Raw genomic sequence first — 20,009 nt, 5'->3', positions numbered from 1 at the left:
GTTGCCCCAGCCACTCTAGGCAGCTTCCAACAAATTATAAAACCACAGTAAAACATCAAACATTAAACTCTTCCTTATACAGAGCTGCCTTCAGATATCTTCTAAAAGTCAGATCCTTGTTTATGTCCTTTACATCTGATGGATGTCAAGGAAATTTTAGGCAGTGTATAGAATTTGTCTATTCATAACTGTCAGTAAAGTTAGCCTGCACACTGAGCCTGATAATTACCACACACACTTGCAGCTCATGCTATTTTCCTTTTTAAAAAGCTCAAAATCATCATGGTGGGGGTTTTTTGAGGGGGAAATTTTGAAAAAAAAAGCTCAACATTTTTGGGCAAAACCTTCATTTAAAAAAAAAAAGCTTTGCCATAAAAAGCTCAACACCTTTTGAGTTTACTGGGTCCATCTTGTAGGCGATGGATTGAGGATTAAATCTGTAGATTGAAATTTAAACCTCCTATGCCACATGTATAGGAAAAATACAAAAAGTAACACTGTGTATCCAGATGCATTTTGCAAACTATCATTCATTCGAGCTGCAGTCTCTCCTTTCTTAGCACAGACCAGCTGTTCCAATGTCTATGTCAATATCCCTGAACTCCTCAATTTAGTAAATTGGTATAAAATGTTTTCTATGATGCCTCCAGATTATATGGAATTGGAAGTATGTGGAGTTTAATGAACGAAGGTGTTTTTTGTTTTTTTTAATGGATACATTATTGTTGAAAGACTAAAAATGTAAGCAATTCCTCATCCATCTTCTTTTAATTTGTTGTGGGGTCTATGTGTCCCCCTTTTTAACCATTTCTTGTTGTCTTGCAAGGATCTAAAGATGACCAAATTGAAAATTTCCACTGAGAAGGATCCAAACAAACAAGACAAGAGCCAAGATCTGGACTATGGGACTGCATCAGTGAGTCAGGAGTCAGGGGCGGGGGGCTGTGTCCTTTACAGGGAATGAAGAACCCTAAAAACGAAGAACAGAGAAGGCAACTTGATTTTGCCCATCAGCAGTTGGCATCCGGAAAACAGACTGAGAAAGACTGAGACTGGAAAGACTGAGAAGGCACACAAATCACCTGGTCACTTTCTTGCCCTAATGTATTTCTATTCAATTTTTTTCCCCCAGAGGGACAGCCATGCTAGTCTCTTGCAGCAAAAACAACTGAGTCTTGCAGCATCTTAAAGACTAACAAGTCTGAGTCCACAAAAGTTCTTCGATAATAAATGTGTTAGTCTTTAAGATGCCCCAAGACCCCTTGATTATTTAAATTATGGCAGTTTTCTAAATTTGCACCGAGACATTTAGTTTTGCATATATGCATCTGTAATGGGAATTGGGGTTGCTTGTGCGTAAACTGCAAACTGCTCCAAGCTGGTTGTATAGCTAAACCTTTCCCTGGTTTGACAGCCCTTACAACGTGACTGTCGCAGTCATTGGCAGAATCCGTCAGTGGGCGTTTCCTAAACTTCCTCCAACATAAAAATTCCTTGACTCCAAGTCTCCTCCTAGATTCTCTGCGCGGAAGCTTTCTGCGCAGCGTGGGCGTGCCAAGCAGAGGTCCTGTGCTCTCTCCGCTGATTTCACTGGAAGAGTCTCGGAGCCTCCCCTCCACAGTACTCTCAGCCTCCCCTTTCTCCCTGGTGTCCCCTGGATTTCCTTCCCCAGCGGAAGCTCTCTCTCTCTCCTTGCTAGTTCCCTCCCCTGCATCATTGGAGCGTCTTACCTCTCCTCTTGCCTCTGATGGCAGTTCCCTGACAGCATCCTTTCTACAAATCTGTCTCCTTTTTTTAAGAGTCCTTTTTCTGGGGATGCCCAAGATCTCCTCTTTGGAGATCAGCCAAGAATCTACGTGGGGCTGCCCTTGAGACTGACCCAGAAACTCCAGCAGGTGCAGAATGCCACGCCGAGACCCCTTATGGGGTCCTTGTCGTGGGATCACATTCACCTATACCAGCTGCACTGGCTCCTGGTGGAGTACAGGATCAGGTTTAAGGTGCTGGTTTTAACCTTTAAAGCCCTATACGGCCTAGGACCCTCATACCTACGGGACCGCCTCTCCTGGTATATCCCACAGAGGATCTTACAGTCTTCAAACAAAAACATATTGGAGGTCCCGGGCCACATGGCAGGCCTCAAACACAGCCAGGGCTTTTTCAGCCGTGGCCCCGATCTGGTGGAACACTCTGTCACAAGGGACTAGGGCCCTGCGGGACCTGACATCTTTCCGCAGGGCCTGCAAGACTGAGCTGTTCCACCAGGCCTTTGGCCAAGGCACTGGTCTGATCCCCTCCTTTGGTAATCCTCACAGAACTCTAGCCCAATGGTTGCCATTAATTTGATTTTGAATTGGTTTTAGAATGAATTGATTTTAGAATGCTGTGTTACTTTTAATGTTGTTAGTCGCTCTGAGGCCAGCTTTGGCTGGGGAGGGCGAGATATAAATAAAAGTTTATTTATTTATTTATTTATTTATTTATTTATTTATTTATTATGTTATTATTGTTGTTATTATTATTATTAGTAGTATTATTATTATTTAATGTGTTGCTTGATCTGGTGTAATATGCTGGTTGGCCAGTCAGCTACTATCCATAAAAATAAGGGTGGGTGGGTGGGTGTGAGAGAGAGAGAGAGAGAGAGAGAGAGAGAGAGAGAGAGAGAGAGAGACTTGGACCACTGCCACAATTTTTGTTTCACAGAGTCTTCTTCTAGCTGGACCAGATCATCACCAACCTCTTTCTTCCTCTCTTCCAGGTTTATTTCATTGCCCCTGACCAAGGCAAACTCCCCACCATCCCTGAAAGTGTAAGTCACATTTGCAGTGTCTCATGGAGCTTTGAGAGAGGTGCTTGTGGTTTGTAGGGGCAGTGTTTGCTTTCACAATTGTGGAAATGATGTCTCCTTAATCATCAGCCTTAATCCACCAGAGTGGCGTAAAGTAGGTCACACAAGCCTAGTTCCCTTGCTGGCACCCAAAATCCGCTTCAGCTCCCACATGGTAGGGGGCGACCCCAGAAAAACCAGATGACATTGAGGAGGAAAAAGAGGGGCAGCAGGATGTAGATTCTGTGTGTTGCGTGACTGCCAACACAATAGCTCTTGTTGCAGTGTAGTGGCAAGCAGAGATCACCCACACTTTTGCTTTCCCTGTGCCTAGAAAGCATGATTCTGAGAGATTTTCTGCTAGTGGTTTTCTCTTTGCGCCACTGGAAAGCTCACTCTTTCGCACTGAATTGGAGCAGACGTCAAACTGCAGGAAACCCAACTGACAGTTGCTCAAAGCGGCGGGGAAAGTGGAAGTCTGGATGAGCCCTGAATGGGCTGGGGGTAGGACATGGTCTGGCAATGCTATGAAGATTTCAAAATAGAGAGAAGAGTGATTCATTGCAAAAGGGCATTTTCTCCAAGCAGGGTTGGGGATTGGGCAGGAGTATAATGAGCAATGAATGGCAAACATAGTCAGGTGCAACCTAGGGGAAGGAGGGGCCGCCTTCAGTTGTCTTTTAAAAGTAAAATAGTTGTTTATTGCCTTGACATCTGCTGGGACAGGTAAGCAATGCAAGAGCTGGACCTGTTCCTAGCACAAGAGATGAAAGAGGAGAGAAAGGGATTGTATTTCAGTGGCAGAGCACAAGACCTGCAAGCAAAAGGTCCCTGGTCCAATGCCTGCCATCTCTAGTTTCAGAAGATCAGGCAGCAGTTGATGGGAGAAAGACTTCTGCTGGAGACCAACCGTCAGAGCAGGCAGCACTGAATTAGATGCCAAAAGTATGGAGAGGACCAGGTTGAGACTTTCACTCCAGTAGTCAAAATATACCACCATCAGGATGCTTTTAAGCAGAGCAGTTGCTAGGCAAAATAGAGGTGAGGCCCATAGACATTGGAACAGCTGGTCCACGCTAAGAAAGGAGAGACTCCAGCTCGAATGAGTGTTAATTTGCAAAATGCATTCAGATACACAGGGTTCCTTTTTGTATTTCTCCTACACACAGGGGATAGGAGGTTTAAATTTCGATCTACAGATTTAATCCCCAATCCATCGCCTACAAGATGGACCCAGTGAACTCAAAAGGTGTTGAGCTTTTTATGGCAAAGCTTTTTTTTGCAAAATATGAAGGTTTTGCCCCAAAATGTTGAGCTTTTTGAAAAAATCTCCCCACTCACCCCCACAAAAAACACATGATGGTTTTGAGCTTTTTTTAAAGGAAATTCACTAAAATCTACACTTCCGACATTGGTTGCCATATGCCTGGATTTTCCAGGACATTAAAGCAATTTCTGTGCTGCAACTGGGCATTTCCTGGTGTAATGTTGTTCCTAGAAAAAAAGACACCAGAAGATGAACACGAAGTAAGAGAGCTGGATGCATTGTACTGCCATGAGTGACACAGAGTACAATAGAGGACAGAGAACAGTTGGGGGGGGTGCCAAATTTGCACTGGAGAACCTAACCGGACATTGGCTCCTTCCCACAGAGGAACCTGACAGAATTTGTTGTGGCCGTGGATGCAAACAACATGTTACGCCTGTATGCGAGCCTTCTCCACGAGCGACGGATCCTGCTCACCACCAGAAAACTCAGCACGGTGAGGGCAAGTGGATGCTTGGGGGTGAGGGAGAGGAGGGTGGAATCTAGACACATATAAAAAATGCTGCGAAAATGCTTTCAGGAAAAAAGTTTAAAATATATATTGAATTTGCCGTTAGCTCACCATCGCCATCTAGTGTCACAGTTCTGGAATGCATTCAAAACACACTAAAAATGTTGTGTTTGCAGCTGTATAGCTGAGTTGCAGGTCTCAGGGAGGAGAGAGATGCCAGGTCTCCTTTGGCTCAAGCCCCAAATTGCAAGGAGCAGAGGTCTGGGAGTTTGGGGGGGATTTCCTGGTAGGGAGAGGTCTAGCAGTGGTGACATAGACATGGACATAGTGGAAAATAAGCTAGCTTGACACCTACCCACCCACCCTCTGAATCTGGAGGAGACCCCAAAACCAGGCCAAAATCCTGGCAATTTTCAGGAAGAGGATGAGGCTAACACTTCTACAGGGGCGAAATCCACCTGTAAGGCACAGGCTGTAACTTAGAGGGTGGTTCTGGTCTTCCGAGCAGAGTCAGGCCATCCTAAGGGAAATCTCCTAACCCCCTCTCTCTCTCCCTGCAGCTCACAGCCTGTGTTCAGGCCTCCCTCTCCATGTTGTATCCCATGCACTGGCAGCACATCTACATCCCGGTGCTGCCTTCGCACCTCCTTGACTACTGCTGGTGAGCCTTTTCATTTCTTCTTTTTGAAGCACTGGGCAGGGCAGGAGGTAAGACTGAAAGCTGGATGTGTGTGGTGCTGTGGTCTAAACCACTGAGCCTCTTGGGCTTGCCGATCAGAAGGTTGGCGGTTCGAATCCCGGATGAGTGCCCTTTGCTCTGTCCCAGCTGCTGCCGGGTGGTGCTGTGGGTGCTGTGGCGCTGTGACAGGGTAAGCTCCCGTTGCTCAGTCCCTGCTTCTGCCAACCTAGCAGTTCGAAAGCACACCAAAAAGTGCAAGTAGATAAATAGGTAACGCTCTGGCAGGAAGCTAAATGGCGTTTCTGTGCGCTGCTCTGGTTCGCCAGAAGCGGCTTAGTCATGCTGGCCACATGACCTGGAAGCTGTACGCCAGCTCCCTTGGCCAATAAAGCGAGATGAGCGCCGCAACCCCAGAGTTGGCCACGACTGGACCTAATAGTCAGGGGTCCTTTACCTTTACTTTTAAACAAGCTATAGCTTAGGGCCCCCAAAAAATGTCAAGGGGGGAAAAACCTGGATGTACATTTCCAAAATATAAGATAAAAAAACCAAATAAAATAAAACCTACATGCAGCAACAGTGTTTTGTGTTGTGTAGGCTCCTACGATGTAAGTCATGGGCCCCACCTGCTAGCCTGCTCTCTAAAACAGTGTTTCCCAACCTTTTTTGGGCAAAGGCACACTTGTTTCATGAAAAAAATCCCGAGGCACACCACCATTACAGCCCCGTGACGTCAGCGCGCAGCATCACGCCGGGAGGGACATGAATTGCTAGCAAATTACATAATCACCTCCTTGAGGGCTGGCTCATCTTCTCCGAAGGCAGAACCCCATTAATTAACAGCACAGACTCACACCATAGCCAAGACGAGGGGGGGAAACCTCAGTCATGCACAGTCATGCACATGTGGGGGCTAAATGAGGACGAAGACCGGGCAGAGAGCAGGGTTCAAATCACCCCACCTGGCCAGGACAATCCCTGGGTGCTCCCTTGGGCCACTCGCCTGACCCACCTCGCAGGGCTGTTGTTGCGAGGATAACACGGGGAGAACCACGCGCGCCCCCGGGAGCTCCTTGGAGGAGAAAGCGGGCGATGAATGCAATGCACGAAATATATGAGAGGCGACCAGGTTTTGCAGGTGAGGGGCCCCTGCCAGCCTCCGCTTCCAACACCCGGCGCAACGACGCCGAAGTTCCCCCCCGGGCTCGGCTCGGGGAGCAGCGCTGCTCCCCCCCGGCTCCCCTTTGCCCTCCCGGCTCTCTCTGCTGCCCACTGGGGACCCCCCTCACCTGCCAAGTCCGGAGCGCCGGTGGAAGTTGCATGCATGCATGCAGGGCGCCGCTTTGCCATTGCATTGCACTGCACTCCATGCAACGCCTGCACGCATGCATTGCCTTGCACGCACGCCAAGGGGTCTCCCCGCGGTCCGATGCGTCCCCTCCGGCGCGGATGCAGCATTGCAAAAATAAACCCCCCCCCAACGCAGCCCTACCTGGGGGGCAGCCTCCGCCTCCGCCGCTCCGCCTCCGCGGGGATCCCCGGGCTCCATCCTGCCGCCCGATCTCCGCGGGGGCGCAGGCAAGCTGCGCGGGGTCTGCGCGGAAGAGCCCCTGCCCGCCCGGCCGCCGCTGCGCTCATTCCATGGCTTCAAACAAAACGCCCGGCCCGCCAGGCCACGCTGGGAAACGTAGTTTGCGCACCCCGCGCGGGCGCGGAGCCCAAGGGCGAGGGGACTACGGATCCCGGCAGCCCCCGCGCCGGGGACGGAGGGGGAGAGGCCGGGTGCAGGGATGGAGGGACGGATGGGCGAGCGAGTGAGTGAGTGGCAGCCGCCAAGCCTTGGCCGAGAGCCAGGAAGGGCCTCCCCGGAGGAGGAGGAGGAGGAGGAGGAGGGAGGCGCAGAGCGGGAGGGAGGGAGGGAACCCCAGGGGTCATCTAGTGACGGCGCCCCAATCGAAAATTTGACTTTTTTTAAAAAAAAATCTTTCGAATTTTTTTAGTTTTTCCCGCGGCACACCAGGCAACATCTCGCGGCACACTAGTGTGCCGCGGAACAGTGGTTGGGAAACACTGCTCTAAAATATCACTGGTTTGCTCATTTCTATATTTAGGGTGCCTACATTCTGCATGGACGGGTTGCATGGCAACATGTGCAAATGGCTTTAGATACCTATTAGGTCCATAAATTACCATATAGCATATATTCAACACAAAACAGCGGCAATTTGTTGTTGACAAAGGACAGCTGGACATATAAAGGGCCCCATTACCTTCAGTAGCTTAGGGCCTCATCGAACCTCAATCCACCCTGTTCCTGGCATCTGACTTGAGGGGTGTTTGCTGGGAAAATGGCCTATAAATAAACAGGCAGTGATAGTGATGTCTGCAATGAATTAACAGCAAGTGCAAGGCAGGCATCAGGCATAGACCCTCAGCAGCCAGTTGCTGTTTCTTATCCTGACAATTTGAGTGTCTGCTGCTGTGATTTGAGATTTGGGAAACTGTAGTTCAAATCAAGCCTCTGTTGTAGACAAAGGACAGAAAAGTGGAGCATCAAGAGCTGAACAATAGATAAAGAAGTCTTTGCCTGTACTCTCACCCCTGGGCTTGCCCCCCTCCCTGTCTCTGGCATCCGCTGTGGGGAGGCTTGGATCCTTCCCAGGACCCTTCCCACGGCCTAGGGGTGATTATAAGAGGTCCTCGTGCCTAATTCATTGCAAAGGTAGACATGTGAGCTGTGAACTTCAATGCACATTAGAAGCAGGAATCTTTGGTGTGTTTAAAGACATCAATTTCATATTTGTGTGTGAGTGAGTGAGTGAGTGAGTGAGTGGGAAATGAAGGGCAATGCCTAGAAGTAACATTTGTTTTCCCTGGAAAGCCCTTACCAACCTGATCTGTTTTTGAGCCTGGGTGTGGCTCCCCACAGGACTTTTCCCTGTTCTCGAGGGCATGTCTTTCCCCCCCTCTAGGGGCAAAGTAAGTCAGGCAGGGTTCAATGGAGCCCATCCAGGGCCGTAGCTAGGGGGTGGTGAGGAAGGGCCCCACCAGGGGCACAGGCGAAAGGGGTGGTGGTGCAAAATCGGCTAAAGTATATGTTCATAAATACGTCTATAAATAAAAATATTGATTATTGCCTCATAAGAAAAGGTTTTTAATAGAGGGTCTTTATCCAGGGTAGGGTGGGGTGGAGGATGGAGGAGAGGTAGAAAGAAGAGCTAATTTGTCCATGGCTAGGGGGTTCAATCTGGACGGTTCTGCCAGGGGCTCTGAGCCCACCCAAATCTGGAACCAGCTCTGACTTTCTTTCTTTCCTTCCTTCCTTTTCTCAACAGTGCCCCCATGCCCTACCTCATAGGAATCCACACCAGCTTCATGGAGGTGAGCTTGCCAATCCATTCTGCCCCTGGCCTCACAGGTCAGTTCTCACGAGCCTTCAGCTGAGCCCTGCAATCCCTGGCCCCAGAGGCACAGAACAGCCATGTAATGAAGAGTAGGGGAACCCACATGTTCCATGAATAGGTGCAAGAGGACGGACGGGTGGGTGGGTGGGTGGGTGGGAAGAAGTTCTGGTCAACATCAACAGAGCCTCGACACCCAGGGCAGCCTCCATTTTGTGGTCACTCGTAGTGTGGGCTGTACTGTACTGTTGAGCAAAGTCTGTTTGTTCCATACTTCAGTCTCAACACAACGGCCATGCCTGACATTGCCAGTGACATTGCCAAGGATTCTGGGCCTAAACCTGTGGGATTGCAGCCTTCTTCTTTGATGGCAGTCAATAGATCCATCACTCTGGACTGTTGGAAACGCACCCAGGAAGGCCGCTAACTTCCCAAGTCATCGGGGCATCTCTCAAGTGGTCCTCCCTGGCTGTAAATCTCCCTCAGTCCAGAGGGACCGGTAATAAGCAACCCGTCTCTCCTGAGAGGAGAACACTCGCCTTCTGGCATATCATTGCAGAAGAATCAGTAGCTCTAAAACTACTTTATTTACAGTCTATAATACAAAGACTCCATCAGCACGTCTGTGCTCTTTGAGCACCTGTACAGAACAGCAACAAAGGGACGCGGGTGGTGCTGTGGGTTGAACCACAGAGCCTAGTACTTGCTGATCAGGTCAGTGGTTCAAATCCCTGCGATGGGGTGAGCTCCCGTTGCTCGGTCCCTGCTCCTGCCAACCTAGCAGTTCAAAAGCACGTCAAAGTGCAAGTAGATAAATAGGTACCGCTCCGGCGGGAAGGTAAACGGTGTTTCCGTGTGCTGCTCTGGTTTCACCAGAAGCGGCTTAGTCATGCTGGCCGCATGACACGGAAGTTGTATGCCGGCTCCCTCGGGCAATAAAGCGAGATGAGCGCCGCAACCCCAGAGTCGGCCACGACTGGACCAAATGGTCAGGTGTCCCTTTACCTTTACAGAACAGCAACACATTCAGAAGTGAAACCAACTTCCAACAGTACTCCAACAGTACTCAGACTTCCTGTCTCATGCTCTCTCAGACACTCACATGATGTATACAAAAACATAGTACAACAGTACCACTCGCTGGAGCAGCTCAGATAGAAAAAAATCCTAACATGCTTGTGCAGTCCAGATGACATGATCCTGGGCTTAAGTTGATGGAGGCTTGGTGTGTTGCAGGCAGGCAGGTGGTCCTGCCTTTACTGTTGGTGGGTTGAGTATAAGCCCTTTGGCCCACCCATCTCTTCTGTTTCTATGATGCTTAGAACCTAAGAATAGTCTGCTGGATCCGGCCCGTGCTCCATCTAGTCCAGCATCCTGTTCTCACAGTGGCCAACCACATGCTTGTGGGAAACCAACAAGCAGAACATAAGCACCAAAACTCTCTCCTCTCCCACGGTTTCCAGAAATTGGAACTGTGGAGGCAGAGCGCAGACATCATGCCCACTTTGTAGGAACAACTCAGTGCTGTGAGCCAGGGATCCCTCCCCAAGAGTGGTGAGAGATCAGGTGGAGCTGGGTCACATTTAACATTCATGACAGCGGTTTCCAAAGGCAGCGAACAGAGGAGCAAGCAGTGTCTCTCTTTTAGTTTCTCTCTTTTGTCTTTGATTCCTCCAGAGAGTGAGGAGCAAGGCCCTGGAAGATGTCGTCATTCTCAACATTGACAGCAACACCTTTGAATCGCCCTTCCAGGACCTGGAAAACCTCCCAAGTGATGTAGTTAGTATTGATTTCATAAAATGATGATGATGATGATGATGATAAATAACAACAATAAACTATAGTGCAGGTAGTTTTGATGTCCTTCTGAGCACCCTGGGTCCTTTGTGGTTTGCTTCTATTATTCTTTTCTTCCACTATTAGTCCCTCTTCCTCCCCACTGCTATGAATTATCACGCGGGTGGCGCTGTGTGTTAAACCACAGAGCCTAGGGCTTGCCGATCAGAAGGTCGGCAGTTCAAAACCCCCTGATGGGGTGAGCTCCCGTTGCTCGGTCCCAGCTCCTGCCAACCTAGCAGTTGCAGAGCACAAAGTGCAAGTAGATAAATAGGTACCGCTCCAGCAGGAAGGTAAATGGTGTTTGTGTGTGCTGCTCTGGGTTGCCAGAAGCGGCTTAGTCATGCTGGCCACATGACCCGGAAGCTGTACGCCGGCTCCCTCAGCCAATAAAGTGAAATGAGCGTCGCAACCTCAGAGTCGTCTGCGACTGGACCTAACAATCAGGGGTCCCTTTACCTTTACCTTAATCTTCTAACAGTTATTTTTAATGTATGCAAACTTTAGCTTCCAATACTAAACTTTCACTTTAAAGCAACTGATTCATTGTTGCCCCCTCCTCTTTTCTGAAAATATATCAGCTGAAACTGTATTAGCAGAACTGGAAGATGGGTAATGGCCCTGCATAAACTCTTGGGCTATTTTGTGAAATTTGTGAAATGTGTGAAAATTGCCATTTTCTGCTGTGTTCTTATAGAGGGAGTTGAGCTTTTTGAGAGAGAGTTTATTTTTTTGCTTAGTATTGTTCTTTAACTCTCTAACTTCCAAATACGATTCATAAAATAATTCAGGTTTTGAGCTTTCTCAGATACATTCCATACAGATGAAGGTCATAAACTCCTACTGACTGCCACGTAACTCCCATACAGTGGCTTTTACAAAAAGTACACTTATTAAAATCAATGGGCCTAACATAAGGCTCGTCCACACTTATGATTGTCATGTGCCTAGAAAACACGACTCCCCTTGCCCTGATCCTTTCCCAGGGACTACCCGCTCTTTAGCTCTAAATCGGAACAAGTGGCAATCCATGAAAAACCCAAATTGCTGTTTGCTCTGATTGAGCGCAAAAGAGCAGTTTTCCCTAGGGGAAGTGGCAGGACGAGAGGAAATGTGGATAAACCTTTAGTGATGTTCATAAATGTCAGCTGGTCTATTATAATACTAAATTGAATACCATTGTGGGCTGGCATTCAACATAGTGCTACATGGGGTATGAACATGGGAAATGAGGTCTGCCTGCTCAGTGGGAATTTCTTCCTCTCCTCTCCCCTGTATGCCCCCTAAAGCTGTTCTGGGGGTTTCCCAACTCTCCAGAGAAGATTTGGAGAACCCTGAATGGACCTTGTTCTGTGCACACAACTTATTTTAATCCCTCCCTAAATAAATTGAGAGAGTGTCTGTTTTTTAACCTGCTGTTTGCATGCAACTGATATCACATCCTCCAGTGCCATGTTAGTCATATTTGAATGCCAAGAGCACTATTTGTGTATCTACCCTCAAATATTCTTTCTGCAATGACGAATTTGGCATAAAAAGGAAACAGAATTTCAGCTCATTTTGTGTGTGTGTGTGTGTGTGTGTGTGGCCTCTCCCTTCAGATAAAAGAGAACAGAAAGCAAAAATGCCATTACATAATTCTATGGTGTAGCCTCATGTAGGATGCTGTGTACAGCTTTGTCTCATAAAAAATATAGTCAGGTGGGATAAAGGAATAGAAAAAGAAAGTAAAATTACATATGTATGGTGTAATTTCATATGAAGAAAGACAAAAGTTTTTGTTTGTGTTTAGTTTAGGTGGGCGGGAATATATGCAAGAGGGCAAATGCCAGAAGTTTATAAAATTATGAACGGTTGGAAAGATGAGGCAATATACATTTTTCTCTCCCTTTCTTAAATTTTGGGGTCTCCCAATGTAGCTGATCAGCAGAAGAGTGGTTTAAGTTTTCAAATTCAGTGCTGTTTTTAACAGGGCAAAATATTTATATAGAATTAGTGTGTTTTTAGTTGTGTCTATTCTCATTTATGTCATGAGCCACCTTGGGTCCGTTACTTGGAGAAAGGTGGAAAATGAAACGCTATGAAATGCTAACCATAAAGTGACAAGCTGGCATGCAAGACTGCCAAATATCCCATGACTCCAACAGTGCCACAACTTACGTTTTGTCTATGTCGCCTAAAATCACAGACCTAGCATTGGCATGGGGGATAGGATATTTATTTTTGTATTTATAAAAGCGTTTTTATACCACCTTCTATACCGTCCTAAGGGAGGCGGGTGGCACTGTGGTTTAAACCACTGTGCCGTTCGGACGCTCGGCGGTACGAGGCCCCGCAATGGGGTGAGCTCCCGTTGTTCGGTCCCAGCTCCTGCCAACCTAGCAGTTCAAAAGCACACCAGTGCAAGTAGGGAAATAGGTGGGAAGGTAAACGACATTTCCGTGCGCTGCTCTGGCTTCACCAGAAGCGGCTTAGTCATGCTGGTCACATGACCCGGAAAAACTGTCTGTGGAAGCGGACTAACGCCAGCTCCCTCAGCCTGTAAAGTGAGAGGAGTGCCGCAACCCCAGAGCCGTTCGCAACTGGACTTAATTGTCAGGGGTCCCTTTACCTTTAACGTAACAAAAGTCCCCAAGACTGTTTTTAGGCTATATCACACACAAAAACAGCCAAATTAAAATGAAGCATTAGAAACCAAGAACAGCAGATTGGTAGGGCACATGCTTTGTAAAATCCCTAGCATCTCCAGGTCAGGCTAGGGGTGAACCTTGTCCGAAATTCTGGAGAGGTGCTGCTAGCCAGTGGCTCTAGTCCAGCATGCTGAATTTTATTATTTCAGTCACAGACCAGTTCCAGCCCACATACAATATCAAGGAAGTCATAAAACACGATAGGGATACATTTGAATTTGCAATTAGGTATAACAGGAAAGAGGGACACGGGTGGCACTGTGGGTTAGACCACAGAGCCTAGGACTTGCCGATCAGAAGGTCAGCGGTTCGAATCCCCGCGACGGGGTGAGCTCCCGTTGCTCGGTCCCTGCTCCTGCCAACCTAGCAGTCTGAAAGCACGTCAAAGTGCAAGTAGATAAATAGGTACCGCTCCGGTGGGAAGGCATTTCTGTGCGCTGCTCTGGTTCGCCAGAAGCGGCTTAGTCATGCTGGCCACATGACCCGGAAGCTGTACGCCGGCTCCCTCGGCCAGTAAAGCGAGATGAGCGCCGCAACCCCAGAGTCGGCCATGACTGGACCTAATGGTCAGGGGTCCCTTTACCTTTACCTATAACAGGAACAATTGTCCAGCATGCTGTTCTCACACTGGCCAGCCAGAGACCCACAGAAAGCCCACAAACAGGTGCTGGGGACAAAAGCACACTTCCCTTCCTGTGGTTTCTGGAAATTGGACCAGTTATCTGATACAGCTTCCTATGTCCCAGAGTTACATTCTTCAGTCTTAAAACCACAAAGAGCCAAGTAGCGTAACAGTGTTTTTTTACTGCCTACAGAAAAGCTATCAAGGTTGTGGCCTACCTGACCTCCCCAGACCAACCTCCCTAGGGAGAGAATTCTATGACCAGGGTGCTGCCGCAGAAAAGGCCCTGCCCTGCATTCCTTACCAATGGAAACTCCTAGGGCAGTGATTTTCACATTCCCGATTTTACAATCATGTTGACATTTTAAAACTTGACTTCCTTCCCCCTCTTCCTGCAGCTCCTTAAATTTATTTTTAATATCTTCTGCATATCCAGATTCACTTAATTTACTCATCTTTTTATCTTCTTTAAAAATATACCCTTATGTAACTGCAGGTTATTACAATAATCCTGTTAGTGTTTTTATCTGTTTGCAATTTATCTGTAAACATCCCATAAACCATTTCCATTCTTTTATATATATATAAAAAAAGTTTGCTATTTTGATTTCTTAATTCTTCTGGTAAGTTTTGCCATTTCTGCATATTCCATAAGTTTTTGTATCCATTCTTCCTTTGCTGGGACTTCTTCTTCTTCTTACTTTTTGAAATATGGCAACCCTATGGCAGTGGGACATATGACAGGGCCCTGGCACTTCGTTGGGGCTTCTGGGTACAAATTGTGGTTGAGACACCCTCTTGTGATTTGTGGAAGGACCCCCTGGTCAGAGAAGAGCTTGTAACCCTCCTCCTCTCCCCGCACAGGTCTCTCTGTTGAAGTTCCAGTTGAAGAAACAGACGGCGACTACTGGGGATGGAGTCGCCCGAGCTTTCCTTAGGGCACAGGCCCTGCTGTTTGGCAGCTACCGCGAGGCTCTCGTTTGCAACCCGGTGAGTAGCTGGGCTCCTCTTGATTCAAAGTTTGTGCGAAGAAATCATGATGAATGCTCAGTAAACAGGCTGCCTGGAAGCAACTTCGCCTTATCCCATGTGAACACTTACTATGCATACCTAAAAAAGAATTCCTTCCAGTAGCACCTTAAAGACCAACTAAGTTGGTTCTTGGTATGAGCTTTCGTGTGCATGCACACTTCTTCAGATCCACTGAAACAGAAGTTGCCAGATCCTTCTATATAGTGAGAAGGTGGGGAGGGGTATTACTCAGAAGGGTGGTGGGAATGGGAGATTGGAAGATAGCTGAGATGAGCCTGTTGATGACTCTTAACGACTGCAATAGGTCCTACAGGAAAAGGCAGGGGGTGAGAAGGTGAAAAATGGCTTAGTCATGTATAATGAGATAAGAATCCATTCTTATCTGTAGGACCTATTGCAGTCGTTAAGAGTCGTCAACAGGCTCATCTCAGCTATCTGCCAATCTCCCATTCCCACCACCCTTCTGAGTAATACCCCTCCCCACCTTCTCACTATATAGAAGGATCTGGCAACTTCTGTTTCAGTGTATCTGAAGAAGTGTGCATGCACACGAAAGCTCATACCAAGAACTAACTTAGTTGGTCTTTAAGGTGCTACTGGAAGGAATTTTTTTATTTTGACTATGGCAGACCAACACGGCTACCTATCTGTAACTATGCATACCTATATTAGGGTTACCAGACGTCCCCGTTTCCCAGGGACAGTCCCCGGATTTGCGAATAAATCCCCGGACAAATTCCGGAATTGAGAGAAGATGGCGTCTGCCAGCAGCGAAATGACTTTTGGATTGATTCAGCATAAACACCAGCGTGTGAGGAGAGACTGCAACAACAGCGGAGAGTCATACGCATAAAATCCACACAGAAACACATCACTGCTTATTTCAACTCGCTTGTGGAAACAACTCAGAGGCCATGAAAGAAGGAAAGTTAACAACATAAGATTTAAAGGAACTATTGGAAAGACTATTCAAGGCAGGAGAGATATGAGATGATCAGAGCCCCACCGAACTTGAAGCATGGGAAGTCCCCCCCAAAATTTATAATTTAGGCAGAATATTTGGACTGCAGTGGTACCTCAGGTTAAGTACTTAATTCGTTCCGCAGGTCCGTACTTAACCTGAAACTGTTCTTAACCTGAAGCACCACTTTAGCTAATGGGGCCTCCTGCTGCTGCCACACCGCTGGAGCACGATTTCTGTTCTCAACCTGAAGCAAAGTTCTTAACCTGAAGCATAACCCGAGGTACCACTGTATTTGATATATATTTGAATAATTTGGAACATTCAATGTGATTTGATTGGATTGTTAAAATGGGAAACTTAATAAAAATGATTTAAAAAATAAAATAAATCCCCGGACAAATTCCATCTCTGGAATGTCCCCAGATTTTATCTAATGTCCCTGGGAAAAGCAGCGGTGGCAGTCTCAGCAGCCCGGAGCAGTTGGCTCTGGCTGGCTTCAGGAGCTGCTCAGAAGTCCCCATATGATGGTGGTGCAGGGGCTCGAAGATGCAGCTTCCGGGCTGCCTCCACTTTCCCTGACCCCAGCAACTAAGCTGTGAAAGGAGGCTTCATGCTGCCTATCGGAGCAGCCTCCCAACTCCTACTTGTGTGCAAGCAGAAGCGGGGTGGGGATCTCTCAGCTGTGAAGGGAGGCTTCACAGGATGGGGCAGAGATCTCTCAGTTAGGTAACAGGAGGCCTCCCTTCCCAGCTGAGGGATCCCCGCCCCCTCCTGCTTGCATGCAAGTAGGAATGGGATTGGGGCTTCTCCGATGGGAAGGGAGGCATCGCGCTGCCCGAGCCTCACTGCCGCTGCTGCTCTTAGCCCTCCTTCTTCATCTTCCATGCCTGACCCACCGCACACCGCTTCCCCACCACCACCACTGAAGAACCAACAACTCAGGGGCTGCCCAGGCTCACGGAGAAAGGAGATAGAAGCCTCAGAGGAAGGGGAAACGTGGTGGTTGAGGTCAAGGTGGCACCGCCCCTCTGCCACCGCCATAGCTGCAGCATCAACGACCCAAACGTGTAGTAATTAATTAATTAATTAATTAATTAATTAAAGTGTCCCCAGATTCATTGAAAAAAATCTGGTAACCTTAACCTATATTGCTTGCAAGGGTCTCTCTCTCCCACCCTCCACCCTCTGGCCACGCTGACTATTACCTCCCAACTTTTCTCTCTTCTCTCTGCAGGGAGAGCCCATCTCCTTCTGCAAAGACACCTTCTTGCAACAAGGCTCCAGTGCCATGCAGGCTTTCCTCCAGCGAGCTGTGCACCTGCAGCTCTTCAAGCAGGTATGGGCTGATGGAGAAACCCAAGCAGGTCTTCCAAACAAGATGATTTCCCACAATTTAAGCACCACTATCAAATCGACAGGCAAAAGGCATTTGACTGTTCTCCTCTTCCTTTGTGTGTACCGGTTGCTGACGCTGTGCGTGCTTCCTTCTCCCATGGAACATGACTTCTTCCTGCATATTTTCTAATGACTTCCTTTGTTTCTCTCCCCAACACTGCACCCAACCTCAACTCCACCAGTTCGTAGATGACCGCCTAGAGAAGCTGAATGCAGGAGAGGACTTCTCTGACCTCTTTGAGCAGGAGATCAACAGAAGCCTGTCCCCAGGTAGGGCAGAACCTCCCTTGTTTTTGCTGTTCGGCTGATAACATGGAAATGGATCCACCAATGATCCACCAAGCCACAGCCCTAGGTCGTATGGCCTCCTCAACACCCCTCCATTTGTGGGGTGAAGGTGAAGCTTTGACAACAACAAAGTCTCAGCAAGAATTTACTGGGAAACTCCTGAGATTGTATGATTCTTCCACATTAGTAACCAGTTACTCCGACATAGAGTAGACTGATAGAAAGCAATGGACATGCCTCACTTAGGTCCATTAATTGTGGGTCTCCCATGAGTGTAACTTGATTGGATACAGCCTTAGGGAAGGTGTGGTTAGCAACACTTTCCAATGATATACCGTATTTTTCGCTCTATAGGACACACCGGACCATAGGAGGGGGAGAACAGGGGGGAATTTTTTTTTCTTGTTCTCCCCCTCTAAAACAAGGTGCGTTCATTTTTAGTGATAAGTATATTGTTTTATCTTTTTTTTTTTTTGAAACTGCTTTGAGGTCCCCCCCTTCAAGCGGCATAGAATTTCAATAAAATAAGTAAGTGGATATGTTTGTGGGAATCCCATGCCGTTTCCCCACCAGCACCCACCCACACATTTCCCCCTACATTTAGGAGCCTTTTTTGTGTAGGGAATGTGTTCAGAGCTGCCTTCTGCGTCCAGTTCTTCACAGGATGTGGGTCCTTTGTACACTGATGGGCAGATATAAGAAGTTACTCTGAATATACAGTTCAAATCTCTGTGAATGCAAAGTCAAGGCCCTCAGGGACACTCACCTGTACTCTGTTTCCTCCCCAGGTAGCATGCATTCCTATCAGCTATGGGTGGAGAACTTAAAGGTAAATCAATGAAGTTCCATCCATCTTCTTTTACCCTGTTATCTCTTTTTTCACACCTACTTGTTTTGTTTGGCCTGAGGTCTTTTCTAGGCTGTGTTTTAGGGCCAAGCCCCTAGAAAGCAGCTTACATAATATAAGCATGAAATTATAAAATTAGGACGTTTGAATAAAAATGCATCCAACATAAAGTGTCGTGAAAGACCACACTAGGAATAAATAAAGATAGAATAGCAGTGGAACCAAAACAGTGATAAATAACATTATGGTGCTGGAGGAGACTCTTGCGAGTCCCATGGACTGCAAGAAGATCAAACCTCTCCATTCTGAAGGAAATCAGCCCTGAGTGCTCACTGGAAGGACAGGTCCTGAAGCTGAGGCTCCAATACTTTGGCCACCTCATGAGAAGAGAAGACTCCCTGGAAAAGACCCTGATGTTGGGAAAGATGGAGGGCACAAGGAGAAGGGGACGACAGAGGATGAGATGGTTGGATGGTGTTCTTGAAGCTACCAGCATGAGTTTGATCAAACTGCAGGAGGCAGTGGAGGACGGAAGTGCCTGGCGTGCTCTGGTCCATGGGGTCACGAAGAGTCGGACACGACTAAACGACTAAACAACAATAAAACATTCATCTCAGGATAATACCACACAAACATGGAAAGCTCTTCAACACCTTTTATTCTCATCTTTTTAAAAAATGTGACTTGACTTCAGGGAGGTTTGGTTTTGTATTTTTGTCTTGAGAGAGGCTACAAATAGATTTTGCTTTGATTATTAACAGTACGCCCATAAACATGCTTGTGCTGTTGAGGAAGAAAACCTAAGCAAGGGGGTTGCCCAAGGCCACTTGTGGCAGATGTGGGACTTGAACCCTTCTCTTCCAGATCCAAGCCCAGCTCTAGATGTCTGGGTCCCTTGACCTTGCAATGAGTAGGAAAAAAAGAAAAGAAAGGTAAATGACCCCTGGATGGTTAAGTCCAGTCAAAGGCAACTATGGGTTTGCGGTGCTCATCTCGCTTTCGGGCCAAGAGAGCCAGCATTTGTCCACAGACAGCTTTCCGGGTCATGTGGTCAGCGTGACTAAACCGCTTCTGGCACAATGGAACACCGTGACGTAAACCAGAGCTCATGGAAATGCCATTTACCTTCCCACTGCAGTGGTGCCTATTTATCTACTTGCACTGGTGTGCTTTCGAACTGCTAGGTTGGCAGAAGCTGGAAAAGGGGAATGGGAGCTCACCCAGTTGCAGGGATTTGAACCGCTGACCTTCTGATTGGAAAGCCTAAGAGGCTCAGTGGTTTAGACCACAGCGCCACCTGCATCCCATGCAATGAATAGAATTCACCCAGCCATGAGCCACCATTAAGTGTAGCAGAGTGGGAGCGGTCAGGTTCTGACCATTGCACGGGAGAGGGGGCTGGGCACAGGGAATTGCAGTTGGAGCAGGGTCTGGAGCCAAGAAATCAGTGGTGCGATTCTGCCAATCCACCAGGGAGGGAAGGGTGAACACAGGCCTCCTGGATTCTCCGAGCTCTGTGTTTTTGTCCTTGATGTGGGCTGGTGAAGTTTAATAGCTAAGAGTCAGAGCATGAATTTCTCTCTCAACATCAGCGCGCGCACACCCCGATCTGCAGTATGGAGGTAATAGTAGCGACCTACTTTGCAA

At 47.7% G+C, this 20,009-nt stretch overlaps 1 protein-coding gene across 3 annotated transcripts in view; it reads left to right on the top strand.

Moving 5' to 3' along the window:
- Window positions 1–20,009, top strand: part of DENND1C (DENN domain containing 1C) — a 52,387-nt gene that overhangs the window by 16,024 nt on the left and 16,354 nt on the right. For all 3 annotated transcript variants that reach the window (XM_083482974.1, XM_083482973.1, XM_083482972.1), the window contains exons 8-17: window positions 827–916; window positions 2,762–2,812; window positions 4,483–4,593; window positions 5,169–5,269; window positions 8,623–8,668; window positions 10,366–10,467; window positions 14,701–14,826; window positions 17,067–17,168; window positions 17,410–17,497; window positions 18,304–18,344. In XM_083482974.1, the coding sequence (XP_083339100.1) occupies window positions 827–916; window positions 2,762–2,812; window positions 4,483–4,593; window positions 5,169–5,269; window positions 8,623–8,668; window positions 10,366–10,467; window positions 14,701–14,826; window positions 17,067–17,168; window positions 17,410–17,497; window positions 18,304–18,344 (858 nt within the window). The remainder of the gene's footprint in view (window positions 1–826; window positions 917–2,761; window positions 2,813–4,482; window positions 4,594–5,168; window positions 5,270–8,622; window positions 8,669–10,365; window positions 10,468–14,700; window positions 14,827–17,066; window positions 17,169–17,409; window positions 17,498–18,303; window positions 18,345–20,009) is intronic.

The sequence above is a fragment of the Podarcis liolepis genome (assembly GCF_965112155.1).
Source record: "Podarcis liolepis genome assembly, chromosome: 17".
Classification (NCBI taxonomy): domain Eukaryota; kingdom Metazoa; phylum Chordata; class Lepidosauria; order Squamata; family Lacertidae; genus Podarcis; species Podarcis liolepis.
The sequence above is the reverse complement of the archived record's forward strand: the minus strand, read 5'-3'. Positions and strand labels throughout refer to the sequence as shown.